The sequence below is a fragment of the Asparagus officinalis genome, chromosome 6, assembly GCF_001876935.1.
Source record: "Asparagus officinalis chromosome 6, Aspof.V1, whole genome shotgun sequence".
Taxonomy (NCBI): Eukaryota; Viridiplantae; Streptophyta; class Magnoliopsida; order Asparagales; family Asparagaceae; genus Asparagus; species Asparagus officinalis.
The window spans coordinates 26,982,046-27,007,991 of record NC_033799.1 but is presented as its reverse complement, the minus strand read 5'-3'; the positions used below and the strand labels follow the sequence as shown (position 1 = coordinate 27,007,991).

General features: G+C 37.4%; 3 protein-coding genes across 7 annotated transcripts in view; 2 read left to right on the top strand and 1 right to left on the bottom strand.

The window, feature by feature from the left end:
* Positions 5,473–10,733, top strand: LOC109844618 (nucleosome assembly protein 1;2-like). 5 transcript variants are annotated; one of them, XR_002248081.1, is made up of 13 exons: positions 5,473–5,660; positions 5,729–5,772; positions 5,870–5,953; positions 8,163–8,255; positions 8,486–8,585; positions 8,669–8,730; positions 8,811–8,995; positions 9,084–9,261; positions 9,368–9,411; positions 9,655–9,859; positions 10,183–10,190; positions 10,284–10,529; positions 10,604–10,733. XR_002248081.1 is itself a non-coding variant. In XM_020413729.1 (12 exons), exons 1-12 carry the CDS (start codon positions 5,597–5,599, stop codon positions 10,375–10,377), a joined length of 1,155 nt encoding a protein of 384 aa, XP_020269318.1. In that variant the 5' UTR covers positions 5,473–5,596; the 3' UTR covers positions 10,378–10,716. The 5 variants fall into 5 exon arrangements, 4 of the variants coding, with proteins under 4 accessions (XP_020269318.1, XP_020269317.1, XP_020269320.1 ...); XM_020413729.1 differs by having other exon boundaries at positions 5,876–5,953; positions 10,284–10,716; XM_020413728.1 differs by having other exon boundaries at positions 10,284–10,716.
* Positions 16,777–18,683, bottom strand: LOC109844904. The gene is made up of 4 exons (XM_020414070.1): positions 18,556–18,683; positions 18,331–18,452; positions 17,686–17,845; positions 16,777–17,159 (listed from the first exon to the last, which is right to left on the bottom strand). Exons 1-4 carry the CDS (start codon positions 18,681–18,683, stop codon positions 17,150–17,152), a joined length of 420 nt encoding a protein of 139 aa, XP_020269659.1. The 3' UTR covers positions 16,777–17,149.
* The window catches only part of LOC109844242 (GPI-anchor transamidase), a 9,669-nt gene continuing 4,931 nt past the window's right edge, over positions 21,209–25,946 (top strand). Inside the window, exons 1-3 of the mRNA XM_020413210.1 lie at positions 21,209–21,693; positions 21,829–21,945; positions 22,449–22,601. Coding sequence (XP_020268799.1) covers positions 21,874–21,945; positions 22,449–22,601 — 225 coding nt within the window. The 5' untranslated portion in view covers positions 21,209–21,693; positions 21,829–21,873. The remainder of the gene's footprint in view (positions 21,694–21,828; positions 21,946–22,448; positions 22,602–25,946) is intronic.

The window sequence follows — 25,946 nt, the reverse complement described above, 5'->3', positions numbered from 1 at the left end:
CACTATCACAACCGGGTTTTCTACGTTCACCCGAACAACGTTTACACCTCACAGTATCGGTTTTCAACGCTCACCGATCAACGTCACTCCTCACAATCGGTTTTCTAGTTCACCGAAAACTTTCACACCACACTCGGTTTCTAGCTCACCGAAAACCTAACAATCTCACAATGTAACAAATATAAATTGTTCTCTAATATGGATGAGAACACAATAAAAGCTCACACTCAATGCTACAACTCTCACAACCCTAATATATTATGAATGCAAATACAATAAGCTCAAAGTGGGTGTGTGTAACAATGAGTGAAATCAAATCTAAACTCAATATAAAACTAGCTTTAATAGAAATGATAATTGACAAATAACAAATGAAAGCTAGAGTAGAGTTTAGAAAACTTCTCAATGGAAGACAAGATGGAGAGATGGAGATTGGAGCCCAAACAAGAAGATGATCTCCTCCACTTGTGAAAACTTCTTCACAAACAAAAAACAAACCCTTAAACATACTTAAACCCTTGTTTTAAAACTTGTTTAAAAACTTCTTTTCATTAGTTGAAAACTGAGATCAAAGAGAGTATTTATATCCTCCAAAACCTCAGCTAAAAATCCCAAGTCAAAAGACAGAAACAGCCCCAGCAAACAGCTCAGAAAATAGCTGTTGGAAAAGCAACGGTCATATTGTCGGTCGACCGGAAATTCTGTCGGTCGACCGACGGAGAGCAAAAACACGAAGACCAGCTCTGGACAATTGTCGGTCGACCGGTGCGGTCGACCGATGGAGCTTTCGGTCGACCGACCAACTCTCTGTCGCTCAGTGATGAAAGATCAAATGATCGGTCGATCGGTGCGGTCGACCGAAAACAGATATGACAGAAAAACAGTTTTTGGAAGCTGATTTTGACACTTTAGAAAATATGTTTAAAATAACAAATGAAGTCCAAAAATAATGAAACTTTGGGAAATATATATAAACATGAAAACAAACATGTTACAAAAAGAATTTTCCAAATTGCATTTCCCATTTGTGAAAAATCATCATTTTGCAAAATATATATATACACACACACACACACACGAAGAAACCAATAAAATGTGTGTGTATATTATATTGAGCTTAACATATTAAACACACATAATATAAAATCTAAAACTACATTACCCAAGCAATCTTGATCTTCAATTAAGCTTGACTTGGTACACTTGCGGATGAAGCTTGAACTTGATCTTTAACTTGAATTGTATGTTGCTTCACTCCATAATTCTGCCAACCTCCTCTTGATATGATCGTGTAGGCTTAATTCCATCCATCCTCCAACAATATTGTTTGTCTACAATACATAGAAATACACAAACACTAGACAAACAACATTAGTAGTAAATTATTTGTAAATTGTTTGTCTACAATACATAGAAATACACAAACACTAGACAAACAACATTAGTAGTAAATTATTTGTAAATCATCATCAAAACAAGAAGGCAAACACTAGACAAACAACATTAGTAGTAAATTATTTGTAAATCATCATCAAAACAAGAAGGCCAACAAAGTTCTGATCGAAGAACGCTTGGGTCTAGTGACCGAATCCCGAGCAACTACTCGAGCTGGGGGTCGTACGCGCCCTCGCAACAAGTTGGAGCCTTTCTATAATGGGAAAACTTCTGTAACTGACCGCCTCGGACTGCGAGTCATTGTCCAAGAGCCCGTTGAGGTCCCACGCTCCCGAGAGTGTGGCTCCAAACGTGTGACTCTTGAGAACGCCAACAATACAGCAAACCCCCAGAAGGGAACGTTTTCGTCTTACGACGATGACGTTATACCTGGGAAGTCGCGCCAACACATGATGGGTTGCTTCGGTCATCAGACCGATGGGTTGTATTATTGGGCTGGGGGTACGAACAAGCCTCGGAAAAGGAGTAACCGAGAAGCGGAGTCTCACTGTCCGTGTGCCAAAATTATCAGGGTAGTATTATCAGCTTGTAGCTGCCCCAAGACTGCCCCACAAAGGGTCTCGGTATTCCGAAGACTTTCCTCTGAAGCGTCAAAGTCCAAACCAAAGCGTCTCCATAAGAAATGATCGGCTGTTCAAGGTGACGAACTTTCAGAAGTCATAATTAGCATGGCTGATAAGGGAAAGTCGGCTCGACCTTCTAGTTCTGACTCGCTCATATCGCATCATCTAACCTGGTTGCGATCAGGAACCATTAGACAAAGAGATTATTAGAGAATGCAGAGGGGATTATTCTTGGATGATGAAGCATCAGATGCTAACTCTGCAGTTGCTTTCGACAAAATGGTATCTAGTCCGGGATAATCCCACGAAGTGTTTATGATTAACACAGAGCAAGTGGCCAAAATCATCGAGGATGCCTTGGCTAAGCAAAAAGAGAACTTTAAGTTCGAAATAGAAACGACTATGCTGCGGATGAGGGAAGAGCATGACCAACAGATCCAAGCCTTGTCAAATCAGATAGGTGAATCCAGTTGTCGCAACAATGTTAGTCAAGCAGCTAGCGATTCAGATGTGAATGAACACCTTAATGCTGATAACCCTCTCGTTGGCCAAAACGCTGGGGGTGGCCCCACTAAAGATAACGACGCTAGGGATGGTCCCACCAAAGATGATAATACCGGGGCTGACCGTGTTGTTCCTCTCAGAAATCGTCCAAAGCATGATACAGACGAGGATGAGAAGATGAAAGATCTCGAGAGCAAAATTAACGCTCTGATGTCTTCTCGAGAGGTGAAGAAAATCGGTATTCCGTGTCCTTACCCAAGAGAGTGGGACTCAATAGCATACCCGACGAAGTTCAACCTGATCAACTTCATGCCATTCGACGGGAAGGGTTCACCCACTCAGCATCTGATCTACTTCAAGTCTCACTTGGGCATGATCTCTGACAATGAGACATTAATGATCCAGTTATTCGTTGGCATCCTTTGCGGGCCCACCTTCGATTGGTACCGCCGACTCAAGCCTGGAAGTATTAACAGCTGGGAAGACCTGGAGAGCCTGTTTCTCGCTCACTTTTTTGATGATGATGCTGAGGTGTAAATCAGGACACTCTTCGATGAGAAACAAGAAGACGATGAGATGATCGACGACTTCGTCAAGCATTTCCGGAATAAGACGATGAACTGCCGAGATCTGATCACAGAGGACTTCATCCTCCAAACCTGTCACAACAACCTCTCTTTGGATGTATTGGAAGTTATGGGAGTAACAACGTCAAACACCTAGAAAGAGTTGAAGATGCGCGGAGAGAAGCCAACCGACAAGTGCATGAACCGGAATGACGAACCAACTGTGTCTCGTACACTCACCGACCACCTCCAATTTGGCCGTCACACCTGGCGGTTAGCCCGCACGCGTCAGTCAGCTCGCGCATGTCAGTCAGCCATAAGAGACCAGACGCACTCGTCAGTCAGCTTGCGCACGTCGGTCAGATCTAAAGTGCCCGACGTGCTTGTCGGTCAGATCCAAAGTACCCGACACGCTTGTCGGTCAGATCCAAAGTGCCTGACACGCTTGTCGGTCAGATCCAAAGTGCTCGATGCGCATGTTGGTTAGTTCCAAGTGCCGTAAAGAAGCTAACGAGCGCATGAAGCAAGTTAACGACGCGTGCAAGTCAACAAGACGATCAAAAACGCAAAATGGCAGAAAAATACAAGTCCCGAAAAGTCACAAAGTGCCAAAAAGAAAAAAAGAAGTTCAGCTAAGGCGCCTGACCCGTGCCAGCGCGGGATGGCGCTGGCCGACCCGCGCCAGCACGGGTCAGACTCGGCTGACCCGCACCCCTCGCGGGATGGCGCTGGCCGACCCGCGCCAGCACGGGTCAGACTCGGCTGACTCGCACCCCTGCGAGTCAGCACGACCTGTTTCGCGCGCCAACTGCCCGAAAATGTATTTTTTAATATTTTCTCTGTATTTGTTCGTTCCAGAGCTTCCCAACTGATTGGATATCATCGATAAACGTGATTAGATCGTTATTAACTGAAGATAAGGTCAAATCACTCATTCTTATCCGAAAACCCCCCAACCGAAGCCTATAAATACAGGCCTATGGGATCATTTTAAATGGGCGATTTATTATCAAGAGGAGGAGGTGCTGCCGAGTTGGAGAGCAAGGGAGCATGAATTTCAAAGGAGGCTAACTGATCTCGGCAAAGTTCTTCAGCATAAAGAGGGAGAGTTCGAGAGATCTGAAGCCCCGTCCGTCCGTTTCTCGAGATTAGGCTTGGTCTTAATCTCGAGAAGAGCTACTGATTTTACTTGGTCGATTTCAGAGCTTCATTAGGCTTGGTCTTAATCTCGAGAAGAGCTACTGATTTTACTTGGTCGATTTCAGAGCTTCAAGCGAATACTTCCTTGGTGAAGTAGGAGCTCTGTAGCTACTGATTTTACTTGGTCGATTTCAGAGCTTCAAGCGAATACTTCCTTGGTGAAGTAGGAGCTCTGTTAATTTTCTGTCAATCGGATCCGATCCGCAGACGGTCCATGGATAAACCCCGACACAGGCAAAGATCTCGCGAAAGCAATAGGCGATAAACACCTGTTGCGTGTTGTTTGAAAGAGAGTTGTAATTTATTTTCATTGTATTGAAAGTCTTATAAAAATGCTATCTTTGTTTTGAATTTATTGTAACGCCCGAAGTTGTAATGAATTCAGCAATGAAAATAATTTTCTACCCAAACATTATAAAAAAGAGGGATTAATACTTAAGCCACCTAATTTAAAATTTGAATTTTAATATAAAACCTATCTACGTTCTTACGTTGTATTTCACTTAAAGGTTGTTTGGTTTCGAAATGCAGAATGACTAAATTAGTTTCTATGCGTGTCATATCATCTTTGAAAATCTCATGATAGAAAATGTTTACATTTCATAAGTTTAATTAATTTGATAATTTATGTAAAAATATATTTAATAGCTCCAGCATGTTAGTTTTTTCATGAAATTCATTTTAACCCTAAAAATTCTAAATTGTGTTTTTTGTGAAGTAAATTTCAAGTTTTTTAGTAAACCAACCATACCACCCCTCACAAAAAAAAGAAAAAAAAGAAAAAAAGAAAAAAAAGAAAAAGAAAAACTCCTAATCAGATTATCTACTTTTGGAAGAAGGAACAACAATCTACAGAATTTTTTTTGGGTATTAATTTAATTCTCAAAGCAACCAAACCAAACCGTACAAGCACAGACGAACGTTTGCATAATATCACACATGAAACCTGACGTGGTTCCAAATGCCCAACGGGCCAACAGTGGGCTTTTCAGCGTCCGAGGGCCTACTTGACGTTCGCGCTCTACAAGTCCAAATCAAAGCAGCGATTGGAACCCTCACGTCTCGACCTGACCCGCTCCATAAATCAAGGCGCGATTATCCGGCAACAGTCAACCCGAAACCCGATGAGCGAAAACCCTCACGGACCCGCATTTTGATATAAAAACCGTCCTCAATCGCTACGCTCGAATCCCTCCCTCCCCAGTCGCCCGTTCTCTCTCTCTCTCTCTCTCTCTCTCTCTCTCTCTCCAGAGGTCTAGGTTTTCTCTCTCTTCTCGCTGCTAGGGTTTCAACAGAACTAGGGAACCTATGGGTGACAACAAGCAGCAGGAGCCTCTCAACCTCTCCGATCTCGGCGGCGCTCTCCCCTCCGGTATCTCTCTCTCTCTCTCTCTCGATTGATCTTTTCGTGTGCTGACGTGTTCCGGGGTTGGATCGTAGGGTTGACCGCTGAAGATAGAGCTGGCCTCGTTAGCGCTCTCAAGGTGAGGGCTTCGGTGGTTTGGTTTTGCTTTGGGGGCTAGGGTTTTAGGGGGTTTTGGGTTTCTGACGGGTTTTGTTTGTTTTGGGATGTGGAATAAGCTGCAGAGCTTGGCGGGTCAGCATGCGTTGGAGATGCTCACTCCGAGAGTTAGGAAACGGGTCGAGTTCTTGAGGGAGATCCAGGCCTGTTCTCTCTTCTGAGATTGATAATTAGTTTTTCGTTGAGTAGATTTTCCTCCTTTCAGCTAGTTTGTACTGATATATGCATTTTATTCTTCAAATGGGTACACTGTTTACTAGTCTTTACCCGTGAGATGGTACGGCATTCAGTACTCATGCTGTTGTGCACACATCACCCATGTCATTTTCTTATTTGGAAACAAGGAAAAATGATGAATACTAAAACCTATTTATTCTGAAGATGACTGATCTCAATTATAACCGAGTTAGATATGGATCGTAGCATGAGAGCTAGAAATGCATGAATTCCAGGAGGGAGACAGTTTAGGAATGACTGGCACATGACACATGTCATTTTTATGCAACCAGTGGTTTCATTCCCGTTCTTTGATAAGCCCTTGCAGTCCCACTGTCAACTAACCACCCATTGCTGAATGATGAATGACACATTTAATTATTTTGGACCAATGCTTGCAGTATGCTAATTTGGATGTTGTTACCATGTTTTATCAATATAGTTTGCAGTGATCTTTGTCAATAAAGCATGATGACAACAGTTGTAATACTAGTACAACAATTCAGTTGTTACCATGTTTTACCATGATGACAGCACTTGTGATACTAGTACTACAATTCAGTACTTTAAATGTAATTTTAAGGCGTCCTTAGATATATATCTGTAGGGAAGCTAGGTATACTAGTGGTGGCATCACTTTTACGCATTTATTTTTCTGCTGGATAGAATGCATCTTTCTTAATGATGTGTTAAAACTTATATATGTGTCAAATCCCTTAGGAATTTAAAAAGGTTTCTTATAGCGGCAGAACCAACAATTTACATAAGGAGTGAGAATGTTAATACATCCAAGCTACAAGTATATATCACAGAAATTCCTCTTGTAAACGAGCAACTACAATGTGCTTAAAACCAATGTTGAGCTATAATGTGATGCTACATGTTTTGTTTTCTTCTTTTAGGGGGTGTTTTGCTGTTCGAAAATGAATTGAAATTGTGCACGTTACTTCCTTTTGCAAATAACTTTCACATCCACATCAACATGCAAGTGGAATACAATGTTTGTTCGAAAAAAATGAATTTATTGTTGAAAGTGCAATGTGAAGATGACGTGACAAAATTAGATCAATTAGTAAACATAGTGAAAATCATTTAATTAAAATATGTTACCATTTTTGTCACTTTCATGTGATTTCACCATTTTTTTAGAGGAAGTCAAAATTGCGGAAGTCAAAATTTCATTAAATCCTATGCAGCAACTTTCTCGCATTTCACTTTCATAACCACTTGCATGCAAACAAACACATAAAAGGTTAAAAGAAAGTCACTTACACACTTTCATCTTTCACTTGCATGCAAAGAAACGCCCCCTTAGTGTTAGTGAGAACTCGTTTGATGAACCCGTGTATTACATAATTAATGAGTATGATAGTTATTAAATATAATATTGCATAAAAAGTATTTCTGTAATTTTCTATTCAAAGTTTTTACAAAATATTAGTTTCTTATGTTCGCAGGCGCACTTCTTTTACTTTGAAGGGTTATTAATCTACTTCTAAATCACTTCTCTGCCAACTGCGACCGCCTTTTCTCTGAAGGGTGAAATGATTTAGTTAAAAGATGGATACAGCAGGAGATGAGCTATCAAGGCCAGAATGTTGGGGTTTTATAGGGAATGCATGCATCTTTTGCAACTTGGAGAGAAATCTGCAAATTATTCTTTTGTTAGGCTTGTGTCTTCTGTAATTTGGGATATGACATGGCAGGGTGGCTTAAGTTTTGATCAAAAAGTTTCCTTCCACTAGCAGCTAATAGGAATGAGCCCAATAATATTGTACTTAAGTTGATATGTTTCGATATTGCTGTTCCTTCAACATCTAGAACTGTGTTCCATTTCCTTTTACCTTCTATTCCTTTTAGTTTCACAATTTTACTAACGCCACTGAAGTCTTATATTTTAAAATCTCCTTGTACACTCACTTAGCTGGTATATAATGCATCTCTTGAAAATTTTAGTGGTGGACCTGATAACTTTTTATGCTATTCATGAGATTTTAAGACTCGGGAGTAAGACTATTTTATTTTCTGAATTACATGGTTCCTATCTTATTTAATACTTCACTTGAGATTGACTGCTTCTTGCTATATTTCATCTGTAGTTATTAGTTGTTGACGTTTATTTGTTCTTTTAACCAGTGTCAACATGACGAGCTCGAGGCAAAATTTTTTGAGGAAAGAGCAGCACTTGAAGCGAAATACCAGAAGCTTTATGAGCCATTATACACAAAGGTACTACATTTCCTTATGGTTGCATGGTGATAGAATAATTTACATGACCATTATATTTCTTTATTTGGAAGCATTATTGAATGCTTTATGAAGTTCAAGTATTAGCTTCTTGTAGTATTTGTCTGAATGCTTGGCTGCTAAAGCATTGGACCACCAAGATATTTTATAATCACAAACTATCAATGTCCGTGGCCTTCTCTTAATTCAGTCTTCCCCTGGAATCGGTGCAGAGATATGACATTGTGAACGGTGTGGTCGAAGTTGAAAGTGTTGCAAAAGAAAATGCTGATGTAACTGCATCCGAGGATAAAGACATGGAAGCCACTGAAGGTTATTATCAGAGCTTGAAAATCCTATATTAGAAATCCAATGATGTTCTTATTAGCTCATGAAAGTTTCTCTTTTCCCTTCAGAAAAGGGTGTACCAGGTTTCTGGCTCACTGCTATGAAGACCAATGAGGTGCTATCTGAGGAGGTCAGCAAGTTGAAGAAATGTTTTATTAATTTTTCTTCTTGAGCTCTCGAGTTCATGTCTAATAAGATTTCTTGTTTCAGATTCAAGAACGGGATGAAGAGGCCTTAAAGTTTCTAAAGGATATTAAATGGTCGAGGATTGATAATCCAAAGGGTTTCAAGCTTGAATTCTTTTTTGATACTAACCCATATTTCAAAAATTCCATCTTGACGAAAGTATACCACATGATCGATGATGATGAGCCAATTCTGGAGAAGGCTATAGGGTATTTTTTATTAGTGAATTCTGCTCGTCAGCTTTTTACTTTCCATTTTCTGGATGTCCACCGAGCTTTGTCCTATCTTTTTCTGTAGGACTGAAATTGAATGGCTCCCAGGGAAGTGCTTGACTCAGAAGGTCTTGAAGAAGAAGCCCAAAAAGGGATCAAAAAATGCCAAGCCTATAACCAAAACAGAAAATTGTGAAAGCTTTTTCAACTTTTTCAATCCTCCTCAAGTCCCAGAAGATGACGAAGAAATTGATGAAGCTACTGTAAGTTGTCATCAATTGCCTCTACCTTCTCCTACAAGCTGAAAATTATAAGGAACAGACATTTATTGAAATTGTGTGTGCTTATATTTTGTCCTCGGTTGGGCAGGCTGAAGAGCTACAGAATCAGATGGAGCAAGATTATGATATAGGGTAAGCCTGTCTTTACAGTATGCTTTCCTGTTAATAGAGTTGGCTAAACTTCCCGTTGGATATGCATTTTACATATAAGAAAAGATTTAGAGTTGTCGATGTTTAGTACTATTCTGTTCCTTTATTTCTGACTAACCGTTTCCCAACTCGTGAGGGCATGAATGGACGTAGAGGTTATTTGTTTTAATGTGTAGCCATTTTTGGTTCTCTTGTTATATAATAATGAGTTGCTTTTTCTTGCAGGTCTACTATCAGGGACAAGATTATCCCACATGCAGTGTCATGGTTTACTGGAGAGGCTGTTCAAGATGAAGATTTTCCTGGTCCTGGAGAGGATGATGAAGGTGAAGGTGATGAAGAGGATGAGGATGATGAAGAGGATGAGGATGAGGAAGATGATGAGGATGATGACGAGGATGAAGAAGAGGAAACCAAGCCAAAAAAGAAGGTATGATTTGGCGCTCTTTTAGGGAAACATATCCTACATAGAGGCTCCTTTATAAAAATCATTTAGGGAGAAAGTAGATCATTGCAATCTGAATGAACACACACCAGTGCAGTTAAAATACTATGTCAGTGCAATCATCAACTTCGAAATCTATGCTGCATGCTTGTCGTGATCTACTTCCTCCCAGTATGATTTTCTATAGATGATGTGCTCTGTATGATCTTATTTTCCGATCTTTTGAAAGTGCTGTGCGTAGTGTGTTTTTCAATGACATGTGCTGATGTTTATGATTCTTTGTGATCGGTGAAAGCATTCCGTGGCAGGACATAAGGTGTGATCTCTAACCATTTCACGTATTATCCTTTCAATTTGGTATGTGCTTAATTCATATGCTGAGCTCTTGTCATATGTTCAACTGCAAAAGGGTGTTGGCGATGGAGCAGAACGGCCTCCTGAGTGCAAGCAGCAATGAGTTGTTGTGGAAGAAACATTTTGGACTGTCAAGCATTATTGAGTAGTTTTGATGGTGTTGTCTGAAGGGGATTGAGTTGAGAGTGATCTTCTCTTATCAAATCCTGATCCTGTTGTAGTTTGAAAAGTTTGAGGTTGGTTTGGGGAACTATAGATTGGTTGTTGGTGTGTTTTTAGACTATCATTCGTAACGTAGTAGGTATGCAGCCCCTTCTATTAATTCATTCAAAACCCGTGTTTATTCTTTTTTCTCAACCCATTTCGTTTTGCCAGTTTTAAGGTTTCAGTGTTGATCTTGGGAATATCGTCTATCCAGAGTTTGAATGTGTGGCAACAGTTTGAAACGATCTTATTATAATACTAAAGTAAATATTATTGGCTTTGGGGGTGTGAACCTTCATCAGTGCTGGCTATATTCCAGTTCTGGAGCTCACTTGAGGATATTGGTTTGTATTTGAGAAATGGTTTGCAATTTTTGATATTTATTGCAATGAAGAGAGTGGTGGCAATGCGGTTGTTTATTTGATATTTTATATTAATTTCTCTTTAAAAAAAAACTTTTACAAATTTATTTATTTCCAGAATTTATGTTGTGCTCTAGTATGTGAATAATGCATTTCTACTGATCTTGCAAGTATTATTCGCTTCATACGCGCAAGTGTTCTCTCAGCTATTGGTGAGCAATATGCTCCTTTGACGGATTATACATTCATGACACGAGAAGCTTAGTGCTTTGAATAAAGCACTGTCTACTGTTTAGCCTGGTTCTTCAATGAATATCCGAGCTGCTGAAAATAGTACTCTTTTAACAGATTATACAGTTGTGTTTCACGGGAAGCTTAGTGAATTTGTATCACGGGACGCTAGTGCTTTCCATAAAGCCTTCGGTTTGCATCCGTACTTTTTCTCAGGAAACGGGTGGTAAGTGTAACTGAATGCACCCTATAAATATTTATCCGAGTTATAATCATATACTTGATATCATTTTTTTGTTATTACTAATAACAGAGCCACGTGCATTGCGCATGGGCAACCTGTTTCATGTTATGAGATATATGAAAAAAACGCTCCAATTTATATATTTACAACAAAATTAATCATAATTAAATTGAGCTAATCTCTATCTTAATATATGTTAATTTTGGATAAATTGCAGTGTTTTATTCATAATTTTATAGTATTTTATTCATAATCATACAATGCTATGCTAGAATATTGTTTTTCCACGATGAATGGTAAAATGGTTATAAACGGCATAAGATTAAATTCATATTTATGTTTTTGTTTATGGAGTTTTATTCATAAGATTTTATTCATAAGATTAAATTCACATTGATATTTTTGTTTATGGATTTTTTTTCCCATGAATTCTATAATCTAATGTGAAAATCAACTTGCACTATATTATAGATAGCAAATAAACTATTTGATTGTAAACTACTGCCTTGATATATTCAGAATTTAAGATATTATAATCATTCATAATTCAGGAGCATGAAACGAAAAGTAGAATATACCTACTATTTGTATATCAATCAAAGAGCTTTAAATGTAATGCATGCAGGATATGAATCATGCGGAACCTTTATTTTGATACAGTTTTCTATTAATGATGATATTTCTATAGTTCATTAATCTTTATATATAATTGCATGGGACTAGCAGCATAAGATTATACGAAATTACATGTCCCTTGTAAGGTTTACATTTCTCCCCACCAAATAAAAAAAAAAGATTTTCACCATAACCTATCTCAAAACACTAAATAAATTAGTAGCAAATTGAATAAGCTCATTAGAAGTGTACCGAGTATATTTACATCCGGCAGTATAATTTTATAATATTATATTTTCAATTTAGGTGAATTGATTCATGTTGTACGCCCTACAAGAAAAATTTTCTAGATCCGTCACTGCATACAGCCTAACCTTATTCATGCTAAATAAAGTATATATGCTTCCATAGATAGGAACATAAAAAATTACATTTGCCATACACTTTTCCAATTTATGGATATAGTTTCCTTTGCAATGACAAATACTAATTGTAATCTAAACATTGTAACATAGGCCAATGGTTGACTTGGCCTATGAAGAGGGGGCTAGTAGGAGGACTACAAAGATGAAATATGATTGTAATGTTGCTACTTTGATAATCTTTATAAGCAAAAGAACATAAAATTCATTCTTGCTTGAAAAGTTAAACTCTCATCACTTCATTTGCATTCATTTTAATATAATGCAACAATGAAGAAAAATTCCTATAAATTCTTAACTACTAACGTAAACTTTCAATTCCAACCAGAAGCACAACCTAAAATACAACATAACTCAATACCTCTCATTTAGAATCAAGTTTACTTAACATACTCCAAAAGAAATTCACCATTTCCTCAAAGGTTGAAATCTTGATAACTTCACTTAGGTTGATTACAATACAATGCAACAAAAAATAACTTTTTTTATATGACTTTCACATTCTAATCGAACTGTTTGTGTTCAAAACAAAACTCAACAATTCAACCGTTCACATCAAGTATCCTCCCACAAATAGCATCAACAATCCCCTCCCCAAACTTTCTCTACTCACAATTTAAGTATTAAATTTTCAACAATTTAAGTATTACATTTTCAGAATTTAAGTATCAAAAAAATATCAACAATATAAGTATTAGATTTTCACAATCTAAGTATTAAATTTTTACAATTTAAGTATTAAATTTTCTTCTTGATTAGCACAAACAATTCTATTTATTATTGTATTTTAATAGCAAACTCGAATTATGAAACTCAATGTGATATAAATACTTGCTTAAAATAGATTGTGATATAAATACTTGCTTAAAATACCGTATTACACCAAGTCCTATCACTCTGAGGCAATAATAGCACAAATGCACTGACTTCCAAAAAAAATTACCCTTTCTTCAAAGGTAGAAATCTCATTAGGTTGATTACAATACAATGTAACAAAAAATAACTTTTTTTAACAAGGCTTTCACAATGTAATGGAACTCTCTAGGTTCAAAATAAAACTCAACAATTCAACTGCTCACCTGAAGTATCTTCCCACAAATAGCATCAACGATCCCCTCCCTGAACTTCCTCTACTCACCAGAAATAATTGTGATATCTGATATAATTGGCTTCAAATTAAACATTAACTCCAAAAGAAACTCTTAATACACTTGAATGATCTATTCACTGTCTCAAGCAAGTCCTTGAATCAATCAATAATGCAATTTGGAGAAATTTTGGTAAGGTTTATTACTAATTTATACTGGTATTAAGAAGATGAATAAGTATAACATTTGCTATGTATATTTGTGTAATTATTGATAGCTGAGAAATGAGGTGTGAGGAAAGTGAAATAAAGTTTTGTTTGATAAAGAGTAGGAAGTGGAAGAAGATGTTGGGGAATTTCAGTCTCCCCGCCTACTACGATCTACACAACTTGGAAGCCAACCCACAATTGACAAGATATAAAACAACCACAATCAAGAAGAAAGAACATCAAGATTTACGTGATTCGGTCGACCAACTTCGACCTACGTTCACGGACAACAATATGAGAAATCCACTATATATCAGGGAGAACTACAATAGGAACCACTCAACTCCCGTCTCTCAATCTCTCAACCTCACATACATAATCGATCAACTCTCATATTATCTCCAAGTCACTCTCCTTATAATCTTTTGAACGGACAAAGACTACGAAACCCTCTCCCAATGATGTAATTTTTTGCAAGGAGAAAGATTACGAAACCATCGCCTCTCGTACAATATTATTGAATCAGGCTACGCCCTCTGTTAACCTTAGATTACAAGAATATTGACTCTCTCTCTCTCTCTCTTCTCCTTGGTTTTTCTTCCAACAATAGAAGAATATATATATGGAAATCAAAACCCTATGTCTAGCCTAACTTCCTAATTAGAATAGGTTTCAAACTCCTAATCATGATGAGACTCAATCTCCTAATCAGTCTAGCCTAACTTCCTAATTAGAATAGGTTTCAAACTCCTAATCATGATGAGACTCAATCTCCTAATCATGATAGATCTCTAACCCTATCTAATTCTCATGAAGTTATACAAAGAATCAAAGACACAATCCCAACAATCTCCAGCTTAGATTTGATTCTCAAACTCCCTTGAAGATATATCATCGTCGTCTTAAAACTTTGCCTCTCCCGCTAGAGTCTTCTATTTCTTTCACACTTTAAATCGAAGCATCTGCTTTTAAACTGGATGCCCTTATGACTCTCACATTCATCTGTCGCGTTGTGGCGCCTCCACTTCTCTTGTGCGCATCAAGAGATCTTCGCCACATCTCACATTAGAAGTAGATCAACCATGCTTCTCCTCCCAATCTAAACTTGATAGTAGTTCCCTAACTTGCTATCCTCGTACTACGTCTGCATCCCTCGTCTCGAATTATATCAGTGCACCTCTCCTACTCCACACTACGAGTCAGATGCCTCCATCTCCTCCATCACTTGGCTTGGACCGAATATGAGCGCTCATCATCTTCAAGTCTAATGCTGCCATCTTCATCTGCATGCGTGTCACACAGTTGTGTCTGCTTGCAAGCTCCACCTAATCTGGCATTATCTTCCTCGAGTTTACACACCAACCAACTACTACTCCCGCGATGACCCTGAATAATTATATGCTGATAATTCTACTACTAGAATAACATTTGATTCTCTACACCAGTCTCATCTATCGCATATTTGTTTGCCCTATCTGTCATCAGATTTGTCTTGTCGTTGAATAGTGGAATATCAAACTTTAGACCCGAAGAAGTCATCATCCTCTAACCACAATCAAAATTCAAATCAATAACTATAGAGGTTGAATTTGATAAAGCCGATGTCAAAAACGAACTCAACACGTCGAAAAACCCTAAAACGACTCTTGGATCATCAAAATATGTCTCCAAATTCTCGGTCAAAAGACAACTCAATCTGCACCGTCGGATTTGATTTAATAGCTTGTAAGCAAATCCTCAACCATGCGAATAGCGTTCCCGCCGTCGTTACAGTATTCCCTACTACAGTACCTTTTTCATCTTGATTCTTTTAACGCCGCCGATCTTCACTTTTGTACGACGCCTATCTTGCGAACACGCTCCTGGATCCATCATCATGGCTCTGATACTACTTGTTGTGGGAATTTCAGTCTCCCTGCTTACTACGATCTGTGCAACTTGGAAGCCAACCCACAATCGACAAGATATAAAACAGCCACAATCAAGAAGAAAGAACACCAAGATTTACGTGGTTCGGTTGACCAACTTCGACCTACGTCCATGGGTAATAATACGAGAAATCCACTATGAATCAGGGAGAACTACAAGAGGAACCACTCAACTCTCGTCTCTTAATCTATCAACCTCACATACATAGTCAACTATCATATTATCTTCAAAGCCCTCTCCTTATAATCTTTTGAACGGACAAAGACTGCGAAACCCTCTCCCAATGATTTAATCTTTTGCACGGAGAAAGATTACAAAACCCTCGCCTCTCACACAATATTCTTCAATCAGGCTACGCCCACTGCTAACATTAGATTACAAGAATATTGGCTCTCTCTCTTCTCCTTGGTTTTTCTTGCAACAATAGAAGAATATATATAGAGAAACCAAAAACCCTATGTCTAGCCTAACTTCCTAATTAGAATATGTTTCAAACTCCTAATCGTGATGAGACCCAATCTCCTAATCATGATAGATATCTAACATTATCTAATTCTCATGAAGTTATACAAAGAATCAAAGACACAATCCCAACATGAGACGTGCTTTCCGTGACATGCTTTCTGTAGAAAGGTTGGCTGTTAAAGGTGTATGTATAAGTTCGATTTGATTTTGCATTATTTGGTCATTACTTGGATAAGTAAAGGCTTGGTAAACTAAGTTTGAGTTTTAATGGTGAAGTTTAAACTCTTGGGTTATTGCATTAATAGACGTGTGAAGAGATAATAAAATAAATAAGTAAATAAATAAAAGTAAAGTTGAAATTATCAAATCGGATATGGGTAAAAAGGGTAACTAAAAGTTTTAACACCCCAATTCTTTATAGATTATTCCTGTTTACTGAAGAACATAAATTCACATACAAGGATATGCAAAAAAATAAAGTGAAATTAATAATCTTCCACTACTAAAAAATGCTGAGACTTCATCAGCGGTAAATTGTTGAGATAAATTTATAGAAATTTGCAGGTTAAGTGGCTTCTCTGATTCATTGTTAAATTGTATTAGAATTCTTATGTCCAATCATAGAAACTGATCAAGATGAATGCCGAATTCACTGTTAATTCTTATGTCCAATCATAGAAACCGATCAACATGAATGCCGAAAATATTGAAGTGGGTACATTACATCAAGCACCAACCTCCCTAACTCATTTCCAAGGTTGAAAATAACACGAGGATCGAATTTGAAAATATAGTATTCTCATCTTCACGTTATCAGTTCGGCCATCGTTCAAACAAACCCAGAGAAGCATTGTACAACTCACACATTGAAAATCCAGTAAACTGTAAACCAGTAAAAAGACCAATAAGCAGTAACATTGTCATGATTCCCACAAAAATATATAAACAAACATACAAGATTGAACTGTAGTGAAATACAAATCCATCTACAGCTGTAGTACATAGGTCAATTTCATGCAGATTCCGCTAATAGTTTGTTGGTCGAAATGTTTCACGTAAGTTGCTCGAGCTTTTGAAATGTTCATCTTTGTTTCACAATCGGCGGCAGTATCCGCAATAGCTTCATGCATTCTGTTAAGTTTCTAATCTGATTTAATAGTCCCTGCAAGATTAAGATTCAAGAGAAACATGAATTATCACATCCATATACACTTCCATTATTTTACATGTTGAGCAGTAAAGGGTTGATATACCCCTGTACTATGGGGGTCGAACCGTTTATACCAGTTAAAACTATTCTATTAGCAGTTACCCACTTTGAATCTCAGATGAGATTCTTTCTTCACTCAGTTTAGAGGACGCTTTAGCCTTTTCAGTTAAATGGAGAAGGTAATTAATTGTCATGTGATTCTTATGTGACATCTCTAAGTATATGAAAGAAATAATATCGTCTTAATAAACATAAACTGGAATACAGCTCTTAATGGTCACACAGACGTGTAAGGAAAAGAAAAACTCCATTCACGTATTTCCACATCATCTAGTAATATAATTAATATTTTCACAGAACCTCCTTAGTTATTCAACCATATTAACATGTGCATGGAATCTCTTTGGAGCTGAGTATAACAACAGATCACATAAACAAGCATCTAATCACATGCATTTCAAGCAAAAGGACAACATACCGGGCAATTCTGATACTTCTTAACCAGAGCATTATGCTGAGAACAAGAGGAACCATAGCTAAACACAAGTGCTCTAAGGAATGACCACTAATGGCATATTTGTTAACACTGTAAACTTTCATATCTGCAAGGGCTTCAATTCTTGACAGAAGGTAAAATGCTGAAATGAAAAGAGAAACAAGCAGAGGATTTAGTAAACAAAAGATGTGAAACTGCTTTCACTTGGCACTAGGTCATGTAGATCAACTGAGCCAATAACTAAAATGCAAAAATCTGCAGCTTTTCTTGCAATTGCACAACTCATGGCCTATATTATTTTTGTTGAAGGGTTCTTGCAGATACACCCCTGTACCATAGAGGGTTATCTACTTATTATCCCCAACTGTTTTTTTATTAGCATTTTGATCTATAGGTGTTGAAAATATACTCTCTATAGTACAAGTATAAATAACATGGAGATAACTTTGTCTGAACATCAAGGAGTCCAAGTGCTAATAAAAGTAATTTAGGAGTCAGAGTAACCAACCCCCTATAGAGTGTCCTCTGGTGTGGCCCATTAACATAGATACTTTGCTGGCCTATTAGATCTATATATACCATAAAAGAACTGATTGGTAAATCAAACTGCAGGCATAAGAATTTCACCTGCAGCAAAATACCAAAATCTTGAATGTGTGTATTTGGGTCGAAAAAGAAACACCAGGGCAGGAATTACAATGGTTGGAAATACGCTGAACATCATGCACAATCGTAGATCATCAAAAATTCTGCAATCAACTAAGAGAGAATATTAACTTGAGCATGTTAGAGAATGAAATCTTTGGAGATGAACCCCAAAACTGCTTATTAGTCTAAAAAAAAGATAACTACCTTTCGCAAACAATGCTGACAAGGACAAATGTCAGAAGTGAAAATAAGCAAGTTATTCCAGTTCGTTCATCCACTCTCTCGATAACTAGGTTGGATAAGAGTGAAACAATTGAAACCATTACCTGCATCGTTAAGTTGAGATATGAATGTGATATAAATTAGGTGATTAAACAAATCAATCAGAAACATAATTTAAACTTTAGTCCAAGTAAACTACATGGCCTATCTGGCTATTTAAGCAGAAGGCTTGAAGGTGTTAATAGAACTTTTACAGATCTATTCATACATTGGATACTATTTTGAATAATAACTGAAAGAATTATTAGTTCTAACTAAAGAGGACATCAGAAAATACTTCAGATATAAGAGAATACGCTGAAATATTTATCCCTTAGGACATGCTCAGATCTCATAGAAGACAGCAAGTACTTCAAACAAATTGAATAAACCCAGAACGAACTCCAATGTAATATGCACTGATTTCCTGACTTTGAAATTTTCAGCTAAAATTGACTGGTTTTACCCTAGGGCTACTCACATGGTTGGTTTTGGATCATGAAAATGATAAAGCTAAATTCTCACAAAAATGAAAAGATCTCCATTCAGTTAAGTACTTCTAACATGAGAGCTGACCCTGGCCATATTGTTCATACAGTAGTAACTGGGATTAAGGAGTTAAGAACAAGATACCAAGGGGCATGAAACTTAGAAGGGTGATCATTAGCAAGGAAGAAATATTGGTTTAAAAAAAATCCATGCACGATATTTTGAATTTAGGGGGACAATCCTTGAAAAGACAATAGGGTCTGGAAAATCAACACACATATATGTGAAGGACAACCTATGGATAAAATCTAAATGCACACCTCGAGTCTTAACCTACGACAATTTGCTGTGTCAACGAAAGAAGATGGTTAACTACCTTCTTCTACATTGCCCAGTGATGTGGCTGTAGGATGAACTGAAAAAGAAAGCAGTTATAAATCGATTGTTGGGATACTCAATTTTATCTGGAAAATGATTGCGTGCATTTTTTTATGGCAACTGCAGCTGCAGTGAGAATTGTGGTAAACTGCACAAACCTGCAGAAAAACTCTAAAATACCATCTCTTTTAAGGCTCTATAAATATGGGAGAAATCCACGAAGGTTAGGGTGAAAAAAAAGTAATCTCATCTGAGTTCTGTCTCCTAATTGAAGTAATGCCCTCGATAACTATCTCCTATTATCACAAGGATTATGAAGTTTCAGAATGATTTATCAGCCTACAACTGGCAATCGTTAAAGAGTACGTTAGACTAGAATTCTCTTGGGAGACAATTCTACGTTGACTCTTATAGATAATGGAGGCAGATGTCTTAAATCAAGTCCTGAAACATTACGTCTTAAATCCATAATAAACAACCCAAATTTACAACAGAGGCATCTAACATATCACCAAATACAGATTTTCGGAATCTAAAATCCCTTCTCAGCAATGAAAGTTGCATCATAATAATAAATGTGACTTCGCCAAAGACTGTCGTTTTGAAGATCAATTACGGTGAAGATATATGAGCTAATTACCCAATTTTTTACCCTATTTGAAGATCTCGATAAACCATTGGTCTTTATATCTACGCGTTGTTGGATTGTGGTAACTTCTTAGGTAATAGAGGATGAAAATAATGATAAGAATAAAATTAGGGTTAGTCACACATTGATGTCTTTTATTACCATGTTGCACCCCTTATTATCTTTTAAGTTTGATTTATATAAGTAGACCTTTTGAAATGAGCAACAGAAACTACGCTACTATTTTTACATTGCTTCTATATTAAGGGGTTGTTTGGTTGGACAAAAATGAAGTTATAAGAGTAAATAGAGCAACCATGGATTTTGTATATGCACTGTTTGGTTTGCTACTTTGTAGTTACCAAATGTAAATGGAGTTGTACTTTGTAGAAAAGACTTGTAACAAATACTATGGCCACTATGGTGGGAGGAAAAGTTGCAGCCTTCAAAAAAGAACACCAAAAAATAAATATAATCTGACCTCATAAGATAAAATCTTTTTTAAATCCAAGTTCAAAATCCATCTACAATAAGTTTCCTTATATGGCAACATTATGTAGCTTTTCCACTAATTGTTTTTCAACCTAAGTGAACTAGTCTGCTGTCCGTGCAAAGCACGGTTTTTTTGCTACAGTATTCCCGCCTTTTTAACATCTCCTGTTTTGAATTTTCTGGGAATGCTACAGTAGCCGTTCTGCTACAGTTTATTTTACACGCTCCAGTGTACCTGTGTGCTACAGTAATTTTTTAATTAATTATCTGCTACAGTAATACTGCTACAATAAATCTACTGTAGCATTTACTGTAGCATGAACAGTAACTCTCTGATCCTGCTGTTTGTATAAAAGAATAGATGGGCAAAAAAGAAGAATTGCCCAAAAAAGAGGAGAAAACTCAATCAGGCATCGCCTCCACCTGAATGAGCTTTTCAACCCTCTTCTCTCCTTTCAGAATCTCTCGAGGACTGAGGCGTAGCTACGTTGAACTTGCCCTGGCAGCTGCCCAGTACAAGAAAATGATTTTTTTTTATATGTTTAATATTTTAATTTTTTGGCCACGTATCAGCGCCCCACCCCTTTTATTTCTCGGTTTTCTCCCGACTCCCCCTGTCCCCCAAATCCCAATATTTCGAAACGAAGCGCAGAGAATAGAGAAGGGGCCAAAAAAAAGCTAGGGCTTCGAGCCTTCGAGTCTCCGACGACCGCCCCCACTCTCCGAGACTCCGACGACCGCAAATCCCCTCTCCGAGACTCCGTCGACGACCGCAAATCCCCTCTCCGAGAAGGCTTCGACAGTTCGACGATCGCAAATCCCCTCTCCGAAGACTCCGTCGACGACCGCGGACCGCCCCCACTCTCCGAGACTCCGACAGTCCGACGACCGCCCCCAGTCGCCTCCCAGAGCAAGCCCTCAACCAGTCGACGCCGATCCCAAGCTCTCCGACGAGTGACGACGACCGCCCTGAGTCCACGACCAAGTCCTCGCCGGAATCGACCTCCTCCTCGCCTCCCGGACTCAACATTGAGAAGTACGTTCTTGCAAGCCATTTGTGCGGGCCCTGCGGGGGACTATGGGGTAAAATTTTGGTAAGCCAAGTATTATACCACTCTCTTTTATAAAAGTCGGTTAATTCAATCTAAGCTCAAGCTATATATTTAAAAAAAAAATATTTTTGCAGGATCATGTGAATGATATTGACATTGTTTATTTGTTTATAATAGAGTATGCAAGGCAGAGGTTTCAACAATACTGGTTGAAGAAGTTTGATGCCCTGGATTGCACAACGTTTTAGGCTCGACCTCGACTGGTACACCCTCCTCCAGCTCCCTCACCCTCATGTTAGTTCTATGACACTTCCTGTTAGTTCTGTGGTGTTTCCTGTTAGTTCTGTCTTCTTTTTAGTTAGTTCTGTATCTGTTAATTATGTTGTTAATTCTATTTATGCCTGTTAGTTCTTTTAATATCCTAATAACAATCTATTAATTTTTCAAGCTAAAATGCCTGTTTCGACTGCAAGCACGGAACGAGCATTTTCAGCAATGAAACTCATAAAAACATCATTGCGCAACAAGATGGGTGATGAAATGCTTGCTAATAACATGATACTTTGTATTGAAAAAGAAATTACTTCCAGCCTCGACACAGAAGAAATAGTAGAAGAAATAGTAGAGGAGTTTGATTCACGACATACTCGTAGAGCTCGACTTAGATAGATACTTTTGTTAATTTTTGTATCTCATATTTTGAATGTGTATGATACAACTTTGTCTTTTTTATCAATATCTAATCAAAGCACTCTTAGTTTGTTTAATTTTTTTTGCTTTGGAGAATTTTCGCCCAGGGCAAACAAAATTCCTGGCTACGCCACTGCTCGAGGATCAATCATGGCGATCTTGTACCGGATCCTGTTGCTCTTATTCTTCTCAGTTGCTTCGTCGTCGACGACGATGCACAGCAACAACTGGGCCGTCTTGGTCTGCACTTCTCGATACTGGTAAATCTCCCCAAGTTCTCTCTCTCCTCTCTCATTCACAGTCATTATTAGTGTTTTCGACGATGAACCCTAATTTCAGTGACCTGGTTATTTTGATTGGCATTGGTATGGGTAACTAATCCATCTCAAAACATACTGAGATTTTCATGGTTTTCGGAGAATCTGTGTGTTTTGAATTGGGTATTGAAATGGGCATTGTATTTAGAAATGTGCACCTGATTTATTTAGTATAACCCTCCTAAGGTTTCAAAGTGACAGTTTGGCCCCTCGATTTCAAATTCTAAGGAGTTAAGTGTGTGCTTTAGGTTAGGAGTTGTTGGAACAACAAGTGCTATTGGAACATCATGACATTCTAAGTTCCGTTGGAACGCTTATGAATTGAACACCGAGCTACATCCTTATTTTTGGCCTATTTTGTTGTTGTAATAATCTTTTGATATTGCAACAACATTCAACAGAGTTTCTAAGATAATTTGGTTGGAGGCAATTAAGATTTTAGGTTGTGTTTTATTAGGATTAGTTGGAACATCATGTTGTTTCTAATACATCTAAATTTTAAAATTTTTATTTGGTTGGACATTGTTGCAACTTGCAATACCAAAAGGTTGTTGCGGCAACAAAATAGGCCAAAAATATGGGTGTTGCTACAACATCCAAATTGATGAGCATTCTAGTAACATGAGTTAGAACAACATGATGTTGTTTGTTGTTTTAATTACTCATAACCAAAAACACCCAAGGAATAATATAATAACTGTTATATTTAACGGAGGTTATATCCCTTAGCATGATTGAGTGAAAGAATATGATCCGGGAGGAAAGCCATATTGTTGTTGTACAATTAATTACATTGAAAAAATTGATGTGACTAGAAAGTGAAACTGAAGATCGGAACGGGGGTTTAAAGTTGCATTTTGAAACCCTAATTTTAGTGATCTGGGTATTTTGATTGACACTGATATGGGAAACTAATCTATCTCAGAACAGACTGAGTTTTTCATGATGAACCCAAATGGGGTTTTCTCGGTTTTTAGAGATCTCGGTGTTGTGAATTGATATTAAAATGAGCATTGTATTTAGAAATGTGCAAGTGATTTACTTAGGATAACCCTCCTAAGGTTTCAAAGTGATAGTTTGGCCCCTCTATTTCAAGTTCTAAGGAGTTAGAGTGTGTGCTTTGGTAAGGAGTTGTTGGACTTGGAACAACAAGTGCTATTGGGACATTATGATGTTCTTACTCCCGCTGTTGGAACACTCATGAATTTGAACACTGAGCAACGCCCTTATTTTTGGCCTATTTTGTTGTAATAATCTTTTGGTATTGCAACAACATCCAACCGAATTAAAATTTTTAATTTGGATGTAGTTGGAACAACGTGAGCTCAACTACTACTAACCAAATACATGCTAATGTTAATTTTAAATACATGCTAATGTTAATTTTAAATTCTGAGCTTGTAGGTCTGATAATAGTATATAATTCCTTGTGGACATTTATATGATTATCGTATTAGAAATTGATATTATTTTGAAACCGCTGCATCCTTCAGTTAGGAGAAGTAATAAGGTTATAGCTAATGGGTCGGGGGGCTAGAATCTGGCCTAAGATAATTTGGTTAGAGGCAATTAAGATTTTAGGGTGTGTATTATAAGGATTAGTTTAGAACCTCATGTTGTTCCTACTACGTCTAAATTTTAAAAATTTTATTTGGTTGGATATTGTTGCAATACCAAAAGGTTGTTGCGGCAACAAAGTAGGCCAAAAATAGGGGTGTCGCTACAATATTCAAATTTATGAGCATTCTAGTAATGTGAGTTAGAACAACAGGATGTTGCAAAATCATTTGTTGTTCTAATTACTCATAACCAAAAACACCCAAGGAATAATATGACAAGGGTTATATTTAATAGAGGTTATATTCCTTAGCACGATTGAGTGAAAGAATATGATCCATGTAGGGAGGAAAGCCATATTGTTGTTGTACAATTACATTGAAAAAATTGACGTGACTAGAAAGTGAAAATGAAGATGGGAATGAGGTTTTAAAGTTGCATTTTAAAACCTTAAGGAGATTTCTGTGATTTCTACAACCCATAGGATAATTTTATGACTAACCCTAAAAAAGAAAAGGAAAAGAGACCCCCTTTTATGATAGAACTAATCTGAAGATAGCATGATAATTTGCTACTTGATAGGGATTCACATTTAGTCTTCGGACTAGTAAATGCAAGCAGTGAATTTAAGAAAAGGTTTAATTGATTCGTCAGGTTTTGAAGTGGTTTGGGATTGGGTTGAATTAATGGTTAGTCCTGATTAGTAAGTTTTACGCATTGCTCATTCGTGCAAAATAAGTTTAAATTTAGAATATTATGGGCGGCAAGTAATTGTTAAAAATTGAGTGATGGATGAATAAGAAAGCAAGTAAGATTGGTTATGAAACTTGCTCACAATGAGCATCAAAGACGAAGGAAAATAATACATAGTTCTTAGGCATTGAAGCATGTTTTTGCGTTGGTCAAAATGCTTTTGTCTCTACTTGGTTGAGTTTGCTCATGAGTTATAATGAATGCATGGAGTTGACAATTTGCAATCTTGTCAAATCTCCTCATTTGGTCAAGGGTCCTGCCACTACACCAGATCTTCGAAGTTGTAGTGAGGGCTGAGGGATGTGATTTTATACTCTAACATGTAGAAACTTTGCTACTCTTTCTTTAAGGAATTTAGAGTGAGGGATGAATGAATTTCATTGAACATATAGCGATACTGTTGTTTACATAAACTCGTAGCACTAAAGGTTGTTAAAGTTTCAAATAGTCCTGCAGACACACACACTAAGCTGCTGCTTTCTTATTAGTAGATAATCCAGAGCTATAACTAGGAATTCAAATGGTCATAGAAATAATATTAAACAAGATACAACTCCTTTTTAACAGAGAAGATGGCCCGTAATGGTTCTGAATGGAGGGGGGGAAAAAGGATTTTGGGGGCATTATCCAAAGGTTTATGACATAACTTCATTTTCGTTCTCGTTGTTTTGTTCAACTTTAGCTTATGCCACCAGTATGGCTTACACAAAGCTATTATCAGTCGGTAAATTTATATATAAATGTTATGTGTGCAGATTTTGTGCATTATTTCCAACTGTTTCTGAGAGTTTCGTATTGTTTCATAAAATATTTAATTTAATACTTCAATATTCCTTGTAAGTGAATATTCTTTGTTGTTACTTTATGGTTTGTTTATCATATAATTTTAGTTTTGATGGCGGTGTTTCATTTTCTAAGTTAGATTGTTGCCTTACATACTTCAACAGGTTCAACTACCGTCACATGGCCAATACTCTG